General features: G+C 39.6%; 1 protein-coding gene across 2 annotated transcripts in view; it reads left to right on the plus strand.

Moving 5' to 3' along the window:
• RYR2 (ryanodine receptor 2) overlaps positions 1 to 13,976 on the plus strand; it is a 432,618-nt gene extending 418,642 nt beyond the window's left edge. For both annotated transcript variants that reach the window (XM_089897470.1, XM_089897471.1), the window contains 4 exons: positions 266 to 330; positions 2,416 to 2,516; positions 3,484 to 3,535; positions 13,855 to 13,976. In XM_089897470.1, the coding sequence (XP_089753596.1) occupies positions 266 to 330; positions 2,416 to 2,516; positions 3,484 to 3,535; positions 13,855 to 13,950 (314 nt within the window). In that variant the 3' untranslated portion in view covers positions 13,951 to 13,976. The remainder of the gene's footprint in view (positions 1 to 265; positions 331 to 2,415; positions 2,517 to 3,483; positions 3,536 to 13,854) is intronic.
• Positions 13,977 to 17,383: the final 3,407 nt, after the last annotated feature.

The following is a 17,383-nucleotide window of genomic DNA, read 5'->3' on the forward strand; positions in this document are numbered from 1 at the left end:
CAAGGTTTTTCCTGCTGTCACTTCATTTTTAAACCCCTTTTCAGGCAGTATGTATGTGCCCTGGGAACTGCAGGTATGTCTGCCCCGCAAAGACAGAACGCTGCTGCCCTCGTAGGAGTATCTGGTGTGCGCTCACATCTTCTGCCAAGCTCTGAGCATCTCTCAGTGTCATGGTCCCTTTCCTTGAGAGGCTTAGCCAAGGGGCTGTGAATTTCATTATCCTTCTCTGGTTGATAGATTAAATCCCATCTTTACTGAACACTAGGTTTAATTATCGATGCTTTTGGGGAACTAAGAGACCAACAGGAACAGGTCAAAGAAGACATGGAGGTGAGTCTCCCCGTTTCCGACTCTGCGTTTTTGTTGTTGTGGACACTGCCTGTCCCCACTGTCTTTTATCAAAGAATGACGACTGTGGGAGAAGGGGGAGGGACATGAACAATGCATGGCTTCATTGGCCTGTTTTTGATTCAGGCAATACACGTAGTTGAGCACTGTTGCTAGGCTGTGTGGTGGGCTCCAGGTACATACAAACAGTAGTGTGGCGCCATCTGCCCCTCCAGGAGGGGGAGACATTTTTGGTGGATCCGCTGACAAATAAGTAAACAGGACATCATGAGCAGTGTGATGAACCCTTTATAGGAGGAAACCCTGCGTGCCGGGGTCTCTGGGGCTGGTGTCTAATTGCCTCTTGTATGATCAGGGGCGTACTTAAAAGAAGGGATGCCCAAGCTGAGGCCTGAAGATTGCAGAGGTGTGGATTTGAGAGAAAGAGAGAGCGCAAGCCAGTTTTAGGCCCCCTCCCCACTCCGACGTGCCCCACCATGCCCATCACCAGGGGTACCATTCACATTGGATTCTGTGAAAACGTCACCGCCTGACGTTCTATATACCAAGACTCTGATCTTAGGGAATTTGATATGCAGATTTTTTTCTTGGAAGCATAACTGGTTCAGGATGAAGCATTACTTTCTAGTAAAGGGGCTGGAGAAGAAGGCCAGCTAATTAAGAGCCTAATCATGCATTTGAGAGATTTACAGTGTGACTTACAGGCTGGGAAGCAAGAAAAGGGTTTTAAGCGGGGCAGTGAGGTGATCAGATTTTACATTTTAAAAAGATAAAACTATGGATTACAATACGGGGAGTGAGCGCGACACGGGCACACCCAGGGACAGGGGAGCAGCTGTCAGCATCTTCTAGGTAGGAGATGATGAGGCGTTTGCTAGAGAAGTGCCACTGAGGATGCAGGAGGCAGTACTCTGGCATGAAAAGAACCTGGTGATTGGCCAGATGCAGAGGATGAAGCGTTTGGAGCAAGCGGGGATGTTGCTGAGGTTCCGTCCAGCATGAGCCTCTAGAAAGAAGCCTGGTGGCTCAGTTACACACAGAGTGACCGAGAGCGGTAACAAAGAGGAAGGGCAGTTTCCTGGGGAAAGCTGTTAAGTGGGAACCTGTTTAGTTAAGAGACACTGAATGGTGTACAAGACTGGATTGCTGAATGGAGCCTTTCTGCTGTCAGCAGCTGTTGATCAGTAAGGCAGGGAGAATTATAAATTACCTTAATCATCTTGATTCTAGGCTTTCACATCTAGGGCATCATAAACATGCCTCTAACGGTATGAAACAGCTTCTAATTTGCAGGGAAGATGGGCATCTGGAGCCACATGAGGACAATAATTATTGAATTCATTTGAGTTGATACACAGGAGATGCTAATGATAAAACGGAAGGCCTGCTTCTCCCTGGGTTTTGGGTACCAGGCCTGCAGATGGCAGACCTAGATGGGATGGGAGTGAAGCGGAGAGAGCAGCGGTCCTGTTTCTAGAGTGGACTGTCAGTCATCCCAGTACATGTATATTGGTTGTGTGCCTAGCATGATGCCTGGCATGTGGCGGACCTTCTCTGAATCGTTGATTCAACACCTCACGGCTTGGTATTTGGTTTGGTCCTCCCCAGATGGAAGGAATTTGTGCCTCCCCCGCTCCACCAGCTTGGTCATCAGACTTGGCTAGGATAGATACCAAGTTTGTGGTTTCAGCTGAGGACACATTCAGTCCTACCTGGATAACTTGAGCCAGTGTAATGAACAAGAGTGGTCACCAAGCCTGGGCGTGTTCACTTAGGCTGGAGAAAAGAAGAAGCCATTGCTTTGCTTTTCGGCCATCGTCATCTTGTTCTCTTCTTTCTGCCTCTGTTACTTCTTGCTGTTGGTTCCTATGTCATTTAAACCCCACGGCAAGATGTAGTGGTGGCAACAGTTAAATTGATACTCAGGTGCTTGGCACAGTCCTCTGGGATGATCTTTTACGTAGACCGAATAAACCAAGTAGCTGCCCCTGAGTGAGTGGTGAGCTGTGTTTTCCTTTTGTTTTGCTTTCTGAACTCTGACCTTTGAATACTGCCTTTGTCTTCTAGACCAAGTGCTTCATCTGTGGGATAGGCAATGATTACTTCGACACCGTGCCCCATGGCTTTGAAACCCACACTTTACAGGAACACAACTTGGCCAATTATCTGTGAGTGTGCCTCACTCGGACTCCCCTACCTCGCCTGATACCCAGGCAGCCCCCACCTCAGGAAGCTGGAGAAACAGGACAGAGAGCACCCTCGTTACCATTGGCTTCGGGCTTCTTATACCTCTCGGAGGGAAAGACCCACAGCTAGTGGTTCTTTGGACTTACTTAGGAAATGAAGTTGCAGCCCTTCACGTGAACAATACCTTCTAGAACATGAAATGAAAAGGTGGACAGGATGAGCGGAATATGTACCAAGCCTCTCAGAGAGCTTGGGCCGTGTTTTCCATTTCGAACAGGAATGCTCCAGCTGCTCCCTAGAGATATGCGAATCTTCATGTTTCTTTTCTGAAGAACCACAGACCTCTTTAGGCACCACTGGAAACAGTTAAATGTTGTATTTTTTTTTTTAATACATAGAAATCTGGCTATTACTTGAGACTAGCCAAAACTGTACTTCAGTACAATATTATTTCTTAATCTGTTTCTAACCTGATTTTAATATCTAACAAACAGAAAAGATATAGAAAAAAAAAGATATAGAGTAGCATTGTAGCAATTAAAAAAAAGTGGGTTTTGGAATTCACAGGTGTGCAATATTAGACAAGTTACTGAACCTTTTCAATTACTGGTTTATCCAAATGAGGATTTCAATTCCTGCTCCATGAGTGAATGTGGAAACAGTTGCAGGCAGGGTCTGGCACTGAGCCTGGTATAAAGCAGCTCCCAAGAGGTATAACTTGATCTGTGAACACATTATAGCTCCTTTGAAAAAAATATTTTAAAAGCTGATTGATTGATTAAGCTTTTGGTCCCCATGGCATTTTTTTTTTTTTTTTTGGCCCTGCAGGTTTGACCCAGTTATTTTCTCTGCCATGAAGAGTTATTAGTCTATAGCAGAATCAGAAGTATCTGTTTATGCTGATATTTCCATACAATCCATTTCTGATTACTCTCTCTGTATCTGTAGGTTTTTTCTGATGTATCTCATAAACAAAGATGAAACAGAGCACACAGGACAGGTAGGTAAACAGTGACCATACATCATCTGAAAGAAATGATAAAAGAATCCCTGCATTTTGGAATGTGTACATTAACCATTAATATTGGAACTACTTTCAGATATTAGTCATGGTATCTTAGTATAACATTCCTGTTATCTGGATGTGTATGCAAAGATTGCTGTAGTAGAAAAAGTAAAATTAGAATTGCACATTTATTAGCTGAAAATGCTGAGTTTGGGTTTTGATAATTATAATATACTTGATTGCTTAATCAGATAGCAGATGATTTCAAACGAGCTTCATTCAATAGTATTACAGTCATTTAAAAGTAATTGCATATCCTGGGACAAGATGGCAGAGTAGAAGGACCCTGAGCTCACCTCCTCTCAGGAGCACACCAAAATCACAACTGAATGCTAAACAACCATTGGTTAAAAAAAAGACTAGAACCTACCCAAAAAGATATTCTACATCCAAAGACAAAGAAGAAACCACAACGAGACAGTATAAGGGGTGCACTTGCAATATAATTAAATCCTATACCCACCCCAGATGGGTGACCCACACACTGGAGAATAATTATATTGCAGAACTTCTCCCACAGGAGTGAGACTTCTGAGCCCCATATCACGCTCCCCAGCCTTGGGGTCTGGCATCAGGAGGAGGACCCACCCCCACCCCAGAGCACTTGACTTTGAAGCCAGCAGGGCTTGAGTGCAGGAGCTCCAAAGAACTGTGCGAAACACAGATGCCACTCTCGGAGGGCACACACAAGGTCTTTGTGCCCCAGGACCCAGGGCAAGAGCAGTGACTTCATAGGAGCCTGGGCCAGACTTACCTGCTGGTCTTGGAGGATCTCCTGGGGAAGCAGGTGTGGCTCACTATGGGGACAAGGACACCGGTGGATTCACTGGCCTGAGCTCTCCCAGAGGCCGCCATTTTGGCACCAAGACCTGGCTCCACCCAACACCCAAACCACCAACAGGGTGGGAACGTAGACCCACCCATCAGCAGACAGGCTGCCTAAAGGCTTCCTGAGTCCACAGCCACCTCTAGACACGCCCCTTACATGGCCAGCCCACCAGAGGGCCAAGACCCAGCTCCATCCACCAGTGGGGAGGCACCAGTTCCTCCCACCAGGAAGCCTGCACAAGCCTCACCCACCAGGGGGCAGACGCCAGAAGGAAGAAAACTACAATCGCCTCCACACTGTGGAACTGAGTCTGCAAACACAGGTCAGAAACTACCCCGATGAGAGGGTGATGAGCGGGGAGTGTACTGCTGGGACACATAGGACATCCCCTACAGAGGGCCACTTCTCCAAGGTCAAGAAACATAACTGACCTTCCACATACATAAAAATACAAATAGAAATTCAGACAAATGAGATGGCAGAGGAATATGTTCCAGACGAAGGAACAAGATAAAACCCCAGAAGAACAACTAAGGGACATGGAGATAGGCAACCTACCTGAGAAAGAGTTGAGAGCAATGATCATAAAGGTGCAAGAACTCAGGAAAAGAATGGTTGCACAGAGTGAGAAGGAACAGGAGATTTTTAACAAAGAGTTAGTTAGAAAATATAAATAACAACCAAACAACTGTACAATAAGTGAAATGAAAAATACAGTAGAAGGAGTTGATAGCAGAATACATGAGGCAGAAGAATGGATAAGTGAGCTGGAAGATAGAGTGGTGGAAATCACTGTTTCAAAACTGAATAAAGAATGAAAAGAAATGAGGACAGTTTAAGCAGCCTCTGGGACAATGTCAAAGGCACCAACATTCACATTATAGGGGTCCCAGAAGGGAGAGAGAGAGAGAAAGGGCCTGAGAAGATATTTGAAGAGATAATAGCTGAAAAATTCCCTACCATGGGAAAGGAAACAGTCACCTAAGTCCAAGAAATATAGAGTCTCAGGCAGGATTAACCCAAGGGGGAACACACCAAGACACACAATAATAAAACTGACAAAAATTAAAGAAAAATATTAAAAGCCACAATAGGAAAGCAACAGATAACATACAAAGGATTCCCCATAATACTATCAGTTGATTTCTCAGCAGAAACTCTGCAGGCCAGAAGGGAGTGGCATAATATATTTAAAGTGATGAAAGGGAAGAACCTACAACCATGAATGCTCTACACAGCAAGGCTCTCATGCAGATTTGATGGAGAAATCAAAAGCTTTACAGACAAGCAAAAGTTAAGAGAATTCAGCACCATCAAATCAGCTTTAGAGCAAGTGCTAAAGGAACTTCTCTAGGCAGAAAGGAAAAGGCAACAACTAGAAAAAAAATTATAAAATGGGAACGCTCACCTGTAAGGCAAACATACAGTAAAGGTAGGAAATCCTTCATACACAAATAGGATAACTAAACCAGTAATCGTGAGAGGAGGAGAGTACAAATGTAGGATATTTGAAATGCATTTGAAATTAGCAGATCAGCAACTTAAAACAATCAAGTATATATATAGACTGCTATATCAAAACCTCATGGTAACTACAAATCAAAAATCTATAATTGATATACACACATAAAAAAAGGAATTCAAACACAAAAAAGGAATTCAAACACAACACTAAAGATGGTCATCAAATCACAAGACAGGAGAACAAAAGAGGAAAGGAAGAAAAGACCAACAAAAGCAAATCCAAAACAATTAACAAAATGGCAATAAAAATATACTTATTGATAATTTCCATAAATGTAAATGGATTAAATGCTCCAACCAAAGGACACAGACTGGGTGAATGGACACAAAAACAGGACCCGTATAAATTCTGTGTACAAGAGACCCACTTCAGATCTAGGGACACATACAGACTGAAAGTGAGGGGATGGAAAAAGGTATTCCATGTAAATGGAAATCAAGAGTAGCAATACTCAGATTAGACAAAATAGAGTTTAAAATAAAGACTGCTATGAGAGACAAAGCGTGACACAAAATAGTAATCAAGGGAATAATCCAAGAAGAAGATACAACCATTGTAAATATATATGCACCCAACATAGGAGCACCTCAATGTAGAAGGAAATGTTAACAGACATAAAAGGAGTAATTGACAGTAGCACAATATTAATGGGTGATTTTAACACCCCACTTACATCAATGGACAGATCATCCAGACAGAAAATCAATAAGGAAACACAGGCCTTAAATGACACATCTGACCAGATGGACTTCATTGATATTTATAGAGCATTCCATCCGAAAGCAGCAGAATACACATTCTTTACAAGTGCACATGTAACATTCTCTAGGATAGATCTCATGCTGGGCTAAAAAGCAAGCCTCGGTAAATGTAAGAAAACTGAAATCATATCAAGCATCCTTTGTGACCACAATGCTATGAGATTAGAAATCAATTATAGGAATAAAACTGTAAAACACACACAAACACATGGAGGCTAAGCAATATGTTACTAAACAACCAATGGATCACTGAAGAAATCAAAGAGGAAATTTAAAAAAAATACCTAGAAACAAATGGCAATGAAAACTTGACAACCCAGAAACTATGGGATGCAGCAAAAGCAGTTCTAAGAAGGAAGTTTATAGCAATACAGTCTAACCTCAGGAAACAAGAAAACTCTCAAACATCCTAACCTTACACCTAATGCAACCAGAGAAAGAAGAACAAACAAAACCCAAATTTAGTAGGACAGAAATCAAAATCAGAGCAGAAATAAATGCAATAGACACAAAGGAAACAATAGCAAAGATCAGTGAAACTAAAAGCTGGTTCTCTGAGAAGATAAAATTGATAAACCTTTACCCAGATTCATCAAGAAAAAAAGGGAGAGACCTCAAATCAATAAAATTAGAAATGAAAAAGGAGAAGTCAGAATGGACACCACAGAAATACAAAGGATCATAAGAGACTAGTACAAGCAACTACATGCCAATAAAAGGGAGAACCAGGAAGAAATGGACAAATTCTTAGAAAGGTACAACATTGCACCAGCAAGAAACAGAACATATGAACAGATCAGTCACAAGTAGTGATATTGAAACTATGCTACCACCAACCGATGGATCACTGAAGAAATCAAAGGGGAAATTAAAAAATACCTAGAGACAAATGACAATGAAAACACGAGGTTCCAAAACCTATGGGATGCAGCAAAAACAGTTCTAAGAGAGAAGTGTATAGCCATGTAAACTTTATAGTTACATCCATATAGGCTCAAGAACCAAAAAAAAATCTCAAACAACCCAACCTTACACCTAAATCAACTCGAGAAAGAACAAACAAACCTCAAAGTTAGTAGAAGGAAAACAATCATAAAGAACAGAGCAGAAATAAATGAAATAGAGATGAAGGAAACAATAGAAAAGATCAATGAAACTAAAAGCTGGTTCCTTGAAAAGATAAACAAAACTGAATAAACCTTTAGCCAGATTCATCAAGAAAAAAAGGGAGGGCACCCAAATCAATAAAACTAGAAATGAAAAGGGAGATGTTACGTAGGAAACCACAGGAACACAAGGGACCATAAGAGACTAATACAAGAACTATATGCTAATAAATGGACAACCTAGAAGAAATGGACAACTTCTTAGAAAGGTACAAGGAATAAACAGAAATAGGAACAAGTACTAGAATTGAACCTGTGATTTAAAAACTCCCAAAAAACAAAAGTCCAGGACCAGATGGCTTCACAGCACAATTCTACCAAACATTTAGAGAAGAGTTAACACCTATACTGAAACTAATCCAAAAAACTGCAGAGGAAGAAACTGTTTCAAACCCATTCTATGAGGCCACCATCACCCTGATACCAAAACCAGACAAAGATACCACAAAAAAAATTACAGGCCAATGTTACTGATGAACATAGATACGAAAATCCTCAACAAAACACTAGCAAACCAAATCCAACAATACATTAAAAGGATCATACACCATGATTGAGTGGGATTTATCCCAGGGATGCAAGGGTTTTTCAATATTCCCAAATCAATCAGTGTAATACACCATATTAACAAATTACAGGATAGAGACCATATGATCATCTCAATAGATGCAGAAAAAGCTTTTGATAAAAGTCACCATCCACTTATGACAAAAACCCTGCAGAAAGTAGGCATAGAGGGAACCTACCTCAACATAATAAAGCCCACATATGACACATCCACAGCTAACATCACACTCAATGGTGAAAACCTAAAAGCATTTACTCTAAGATCAGGAACAAGACAAGGATGTCCACTGTCACCCCTTTTACTCCATGTTGTTTTGGAAGTCCTAGCCCCAGCAATCAGAGAAGAAAAAGCAATAAAATGAATTCAAATTGGAAAAAAAGTAAAACTGTCACTGTTTGTAAATGATGTGATATACTACACATAAAAAATCCTAACGATGCTACCAGAAAACTACTAGAGTTCATCAAGGAATTCAGTAAAGTTGCAGGATACAAAATTAACACACAGAAATCTGTTGCATTTCTACACACTAACAAATAATCAGAAAGAGAAATTAGGAAACAATCCCATTACCTAAATGTCCATTGACAAAGGAATGGGTAAAGAAGATGTGGTATATACATACAGTGGAATATTACTCAGCCATAAAAAAGAATGGAATAATGCTGTTTGCAGCAACATGCATGGACCTAGAGATTGTCATACTGAGTGAGGTAAGACAGCAAAAGACAAATATCATATGATATCACATATATATGTGGAATCTAAGAAAATGGGTCAAATGAACTTATTTACAAAACAGAAATAGAGCCACAGATGTAAAAAACAAATTTATGGTTACCGGGGGGAAGGGGAGAGGGATAAATTGGGAGATTGGGATTGACACATACACACTACTATATGTGAAATAGATAATCAACAAGGACTTACTGTATAGCACAGGGAACTCTACTCAGTACTCTGTAGTGACCTATATGGGAAAAGAATCTAAAAAAGAATGGATATATGTATATGTATAATTGATTCACTTGAGGAAACACAATATTGTAAATCAACTACACTCTAATAAAAAGTTAAAAATAAAATTTCATAAGGACAAAAACAAACAAAGGAAACAATCCCATTTACCATCTCATCAAAAAGAATAAAATACCTAGGAATAAACCTACCTAAGGAGGCAAAGACCTGTACTTTGAAAACTATAAGATGCTGATGAAAGAAACCAAGATGACACAACATGATGGAAAAATATACCATGTTCTTGGGTTGGAAGAATCAATATTGTCAGAATGAATAAATCAGGCGTCCCTAGTGGTGCAATGGTTAGGAGTCCACCTGCCAGCACAGGGGACATGGGTTTGAGCCCTGGTCCAGGAAGATCCCACATACCGCAATGCAACTAGGCCCGTGCACCACAACTACCGAGCCTGTGCTCTGGAGCCTGCGAGCCACAACTACTTAAGCCAGTGCGCCTAGAGCCTGTGCTCTGCAACAGGAGAGACCACCACAATAAGGGGCCCATGCACCACAATGAAGAGCAGCCCCTGCTCACCGCAACTAGAGAAAGCCTGTGTGAATCAATGAAGACCCAGCGCAGCCAAAAATAAATAAAATAAAATAAATTTTTTGAAAAATGAATAAACTACCCAAGGCAATCTAGAGATTCAGTGTAATCCCTATCAAATTACCAATGGCATTTTCAAAGAACTAGAACAAAATTATTTTTAATTTGTATGCAGACACAAAAGACCCCAAATAGTCAAAGCACTCTTGAGAAAGAAAGATGGAACTGGAGGAATCAGGCTCCCTGACAGTCTACACTACAAAGCTACAGTAATCAAGACAGTATGGTACTGGCACAAAAACAGAAATATAGATCAATGGAACAGCATAGAAAGCCCAGAGATAAACCCACACACCTATGGTCAACTAATCGATGATTAAGGAGGCAAGAATATGCAATGGAGAAAAGATAGTCTCTTCAACAAGTGGTGCTGGGAAAACTGGACAGCTACATGTAAAAGAATGAAATTAGAACACTCCCTAACACCATACACAAAAATAAACTCAAAATAGATTAAAGACCTAATTGTAAGGCCGGATACTATGCAATTCCTAGAGGAAAACAGAGGCAGAACACTCTTTGACATAAATCACAGCAAGATCTTTTTAGATAACACCTCCTAGAGTAATGAAAATAAAAACAAATGGGACCTAATTAAATTTAAAAGCTTTTTCACAGCAAAGGAAACCATAAACAAAATGAAAAGACAACCCTCAGAATGGGAGAAAATATTTGTAACTGACAAGGGCTTAATTTCCAAAATATACAAACAGCTCATGCAGCTCAATATCAAAAAAACAAACAACCCAATCAAAAAATGGGTGGAAGACCTAAATAGACATTTCTCCAAAGAAGACATACAGATGGCCTAGAGGCACATGAAAAGATGCTCAACATCACTAATTATTAGAGAAATGCAAATCAAAACTACAGTGAGGTATCATCTCACAACAGTCAGAATGGCCATCATCAAAAAACTCTATAAACAATAAATGCTGGAGAGGATGTGGAGAAAAGGGGACCCTCCTACACTGTTGGTGCGAATGTTAATTGGTACAGCCACTATGGAGAATGGTATGGAGGTCCATCAAAAAACTAAAAATTGAACTACCATATGACCCAGCAATCCCACTACTGGGCATATACCCTGAGAAAACCATAATTCAAAAAGATACATGCACCCCAATATTCATTGCAGCACTATTTACAATAGCCAGGACAAGCAACCTAAATGTCCATCAGCAGAGGAATGGATAAAGATGTGGAACATATATACAATGGAATATTACTCAGCCATAAAAAGGAACGAAACAGTGCCATTTGCAGAGATGTGGACAAACCTAGAGACTGTCATACAGAGAGAAGTAAATCAGAGAAAGAAAAAAATATGGAATATCACTTATACATGGCATCTAGAAAAATGGTACAGATGAACTTATTTGCAAAGCAGAAATAGAGACACAGATGTAGGGAACAAACTTATGGATATCAAGGGGGAAGGGGGGGTGGGATGAACTGAGAGATTAGGATTGACACATATACACTACTACATATATAATATATAACTAATGAGAATCTACTGTGTAACACAGGGAACTCTACTCCATGTTCCATGGTGACCTAAATGGGAAGGAAATCTAAAAAAGAGGGGAGATATATATACATATATATATATATATATATATATATATACATGATAATTATATTCATAGTAATTATTTCATTTTTATATATAAATATATAAATTCACTTTGCTGTACAGCAGAAACTAACACAACATTATAAACCAATTATATACTCCAATAACAATTAAAAAAAAAATCCCAGAAATAAACCAACGCACCTTTGGTCAATTAGTTTACAACAAAGGAGGTACAATATACAATGGAGAAAAGACAGTCTCTTCAATAAGTGCTGCTGGGAAAACTGGACAGCTACATGTAAAAGAATGAAATTAGAACACTCCCTAACACCACACACAAAAATAAACTCAAAATGGATTAAAGACCTAAATGTAAGCCTGGATACTGTGTAACTCCTAGAAGAAAACATAGAACACTCTTTGACATAAATCACAGCAGTATCTTTTTGGATCTGTCTCCTAGTGTAATGGAAATAAAAACCAAAATAAACAAGTGGGACCTAACTAAACTTAACATCTTTTGAATAGCAAAGGAAGCCATAAACAAAATGGAAAGAAAACCTACGGACTGGGAGTAAATATTTGCAAATGATGCAACTGACAAAGGATATACAAAATATATCCAAAATATACAAACAGCTCCTACACCTTAATATAAAAAAAAAACCACCAACCCAATCAAAAATGGGCAGAAGACCTAAATAGGCGTTTCTCTAAAGAAGACATACAGATGGCCAAGAAGCACATGAAAAGATGCTCAGCATTGCTAATTATGAGAGAACTGTAAATCAAAACTACAATGAGGTATCACCTCACACCAGTCAGAATGGCTGTCATCAAGAAGTCTACAAATAATAAATACTGAGAGGGTGTGGAGAAAAAGGAACCCTCCTACACTGTTGGTGGGATTGTAAATGGGTACAGCCACTATGGAGAACAGTATGGAGGTTCCTTAAAAAACTAACAATAGAGCTACCATATGATCCTGCAATTCCACTCCTGGGTATATATCTGGAGAAAACCATTAATTTGAAAAGATACATGTACCCCAATGTTTACTACAGCACTATTTACAATAGCCAAGACATTGAAACAACCTAAATATCCACTGACAAATGAGTGGATACAGAAGATGTGATACACACACACACACACACACACGCACAATGGAATATTACTTGGGCATAAAAAATTATGAAATAATGCTTTTTGCAGCAACATGAATGGACCTAGAGATTATGATACTAAGTTAAGTCAGACAAAAACAAAAATCATATGATATCTCTTATATGTGGAACCAAAAATAAAATGATACAAATAAATTTATATACGAAACAGAAATAGAGCCACAGACATAGAAAACGTATCTATGGTTACCAAAGAGGAAAGGAGTGGAAGGGATAAATTAGGAGTTTGTGATTAACATATACACACTACTATATATAAAATAGATAGCAACAAATACCTACTGTATAGCACAGGGAACTATTCTCAATATTTTGTAATAACCTATAAGTGAAAATAATCTGAGAAAAAAATATATGTATGTGTATAACTGAATCACTTAGCTGTACACCTGAAACTAACAACACTGTAAATCAACTATACTTCAATTTTAAAAATTAAAATAAATAAATAATTGCATATTAAATGTTTAAGGTTCTGCCCGAGCTATTTGAAATTCTCCCTCCACAAATATTCACCTGCCATTGTTAATAGTTTGACTTTGAATGGTACAATTAAACAAAAATAATAGTTTTAAGGAACCCTCAAAATCATATATCACAAATAGGTTTTTATCATTGTTAATAGTTTGACTTTGAATGGTACAATTAAACAAAAATAATAGTTTTAAGGAACCCTCAAAATCATATATCACAAATAGGTTTTTATCATATCAAAATCATATATCACAAATAGGTTTTTATCATTTTATCATATATCACAAATAGGTTTTATCATATTACAGTCAGGATGAAGATTATTTATTAGTAGAAATAGATAAGACCTGGTATAATTAGGAACTATCTAAATGAATTTGGGATTATAACTATGTGTAATACACCATTATACGTATGTGACATATATATATATGTATGTAAAATAACAAATTTGAGTCTCTTTCTATCTTATATTTTGTGGTAACACAGAGATCCTAGGGAAAGACATGTTCTTAACACATTGTTTTACTTTTACAGGAATCTTATGTTTGGAAGATGTATCAAGAAAGGTGCTGGGAATTTTTCCCCGCTGGGGATTGTTTCCGGAAACAGTATGAAGACCAGCTAAATTAATCTCAGTCCCAGATCACCTCCGAAAACACACACACACACACACACACACACACACACACACACACACACACACACACGCTCTCTCTGTCTTTGTCTCTGTTCTTCTGTCTCTCTCTCTGTTCCCTTGGAAACATCTGCTGATTTTCTGAATTGCCAGCATTATATGCTTTCTCGGAGCAGTGAAGCTGTGTTTCTGAAGACTTGACTGCTTTTTCCCCCACCTAGTGTATTTTCTTTGAGAATAATGACTGAAGAATAATCTAAATTCATACAAGGACAAAATAGGAACTTTGGAAAGAAAACCATTCTGGAGACTCTCAATTGTTACACACACAGATTTCCTTCTGAGACTCCTGGAAATCAGCTTGCACTATGGGGCTTTCACAGAGAAGCGTGGCAGCCACACTCATCCGGCCTCTTTATTTCACCATCCAGAAAGGAACTCTCTAATGGTCACAGAGCACTGTAGCACTTACCAGATTGCCGTGGACACCAGTTACGAAGGGAAATAGTGCCTTACTATATGTGGGTTGAGCTATGCAGAAGATATGTGCATGAAAAAACATCTTTATTTTCCTTATGTCGACTTTTTTTCTTAGTTAGATTGATTTTTGTGAGGGTTTTTTTTTTTCTTTCATGCTTTTCTTTGGTGGGGGAGGGTAAGAAAAGCAGTTTGCGTGCACCTTTTAAAAAAGACGGGTGGCCTGTCTCAGGATGAGAGGAGGTTCTTCTCATTCATCCAGATTCCCATTTCCCCTCCCCCTGTGCTCTTATTCTGGTAATGCTCTGATGCAATATTGCAACTTTATGAAATCTTTGTATGAAAACAAAAAGACTGCAAAAAATATACTTTCAAAAGAAATAATTCATTGCATGTTTATTATGCAAGTTTAAACGAACCAAGAAAACCTTCAGAAGCAAGTTGATCCACGTGAAAGAACTTTCATGATAATTATATTCATAGTAATAAAGTGTCGTGGGCTTAATTGTATATTTGGAGCCAGTGTCATCCACCAACAATGTGATACATTATGAACTTGACAGTAGTTTTGGGTTTTTCTCTTTCTTTCGGCCACCTGTGATCAGTTGTGGATTGAGGACTTCTTGTCAGGCCATTTTTTTAATATCAAAGCTGAAGCAATATCCATTCAGGGATTTCATCAGTTGCATCAAAAAACACGGATAATAATATATCAATCTCTCCATTTTGAGTCCTTTTAAATGTAATGCGAATCTTTACAAATAAAAAAGAGATTCAGAATGGAAGCAAGGTCATTTTGCAAATATTGGAGCTCTTTTATTACAAGGTCTGCTTGTTAATTTTAGAATTGTAAAACTGCTCTGATTAAACTATTTAACTTTCTCACCCTCTTTCTCCATTTCACTTATAACTGGGATGCATCAAAAAGCCTTGAGCTTTTAAGTTGTGTGTGTCTAGCGCAATCCAAACACTGCCTTAAGGCCTGTCATACGTCCCTGTAGCTAGCAAGTTTTCTGCTTTTATGATTACGGAACCTCAGAGCTATGGAGCATTTTGAATCACCTAGCTCCACCCCTGTCATTTCCTTGTCTTGGGGTCATCCAGATTTCTTGGAAACCACCAATAACAGAAAAATCATTGTCTCCCGAATCATTTTAATTTTTAATCAGCTTTCATTTTAAGAACTCTTCCTTATTCAGGGAAAATTCATTTCCATGCAACAATAGGGATTCATTTTCTGTCTTAATCTGGAAGAGGACTGGCACACCAGTAAGTGATATATGAAACGTTCCAATGCTAATTGAACAGGTACTGTGTACCAAGGGCAGTGCTGGGTATCTACTGTCATTTTTCAGCCCATTGGCACATCACAGCTGTGGTACTTAGATTTTGCATTTGTCTTGAAAAACTTTGCCCTTCTTCCTTTCTAGGTTCTTTGGCAGGTTAAATGGACATAAGACAGGTTCACAGGAGAAAAACAGTTTTTTTATGTACGTGAGCCCCACAAAGACATGAGAGGCTCCCAACAGTGAGGCAACTGAGGCTTATGTGCCATCCTGAGCTCAGGAGAAGAGAGTGGGGTCTGGGCCTTCAAAGGGAAGGAAGACAATCACAGGACGGTTTACCAAATATTTGGTAAACAAGTTTTTGCCGTGCCAGGTAGAACAAACAGGCCCTGCTGGGCTCCCCCCAGCCTCCCACACCAGCCCACACTCTCTATAGTTATCCCTGGTGATGGTTCTCTTCCTGGACCAGGTCTTCTATCTGAATTCTTTTAGACACTTAAGGAGGAGGTAAAAAGCTCTTCCTGAGTCTTCTGAGGCTTGATTGACTTCAGCTCAAAGTAATCCACATGCCAGAGTGGCACATTCTGGGGAGGCTCATACTAAACCTCTCAGTAACATTTTTATTTGGGTGAAGGAGTCAATTTGTCCGTGCTGTGGGAGTCCTAAGTCCTGCTCAAGGAGGTGACCTCATGTTCTGGGGAGTCTGGATAAAATAAATGAGGTCAGCTCCACAAAATATCCAAGACCACGTTCCCCTTTGCCACAAAACACTTCAGAGGAAGCACGCAACGGAGAGGAATAAATGTTATTCTGGGACATAAAGTCTGACAGATTCAGGTTTTCTGTTCATAATGCCAAAGTCAGAGTTGACATGAAACAACAGTTACAAGTGAGAGGTGAGCGAACAAATTCCTAGTTGTCCCCAGGATTCTGCAGATTCTTGTAGACTCTCCTGATTGATTGCTCCTGGCTTTAGAGCCCTGGTCAGTGACAGACAAGTGCTCAGGGAGAAGCAGAGAAAGGCTGAATTCAGGAAAGGAAGCTTCCTTCCACTCGTGGCCTTTGGCCATCAGTGTTGGAGGAGGACTAAAGGCGCAGAGCTGGTCACTTTAGAAACTGTCACTGGTGCTGTCAGTGGCCGACAGAGGAGGAGGGTACCTCTTTGTTTCCGTCTCAAGGCCTCAAAGGGGAAGGGGCAGATTTTCTGCATTGGCGTTATTATTAAATCTCCCAGGAAATGTTGCACGAATTACAAACACACTGGGACTCTCTACTTCTGTGATTAAGCTCAGGGCTGCCTAACTCACACTGAAGAAATGTAATCCCCTCAGAAATTTTCAAATATTCAGACAATCACAAAGTATCATAATATCCTATCTTCATGTCTCTGCTTCCACTCTCTCAGCCATTTTTCTCCCTTTCTTATTTCATCTATTCCTACCCCACTTCTTTTCTTTGGAAACATCTCTTGATCCTACTCCGTAAGATAAACAGCTAAAGCAGGCAGTTAGCTAGATAGGAGCACAGCAAGGTGGGCCAAATGGCAGGAACCACACACCTAACAGCCAGCGTCCTTGGGTAGACAAAGAAAAGTAGGAACTTCCAGACCGACAGGAAACCACACATTTTGGGGTGACAAGTGTCCTGAAGTCAGACAAAGAAAGGT

Source organism: Delphinapterus leucas, chromosome 16 (genome assembly GCF_059928025.1).
Source record: "Delphinapterus leucas isolate spDelLeu-1000000601 "Yukka" chromosome 16, BTC_Dleu_Yukka2, whole genome shotgun sequence".
NCBI classification, from domain to species: Eukaryota; Metazoa; Chordata; class Mammalia; order Artiodactyla; family Monodontidae; genus Delphinapterus; species Delphinapterus leucas.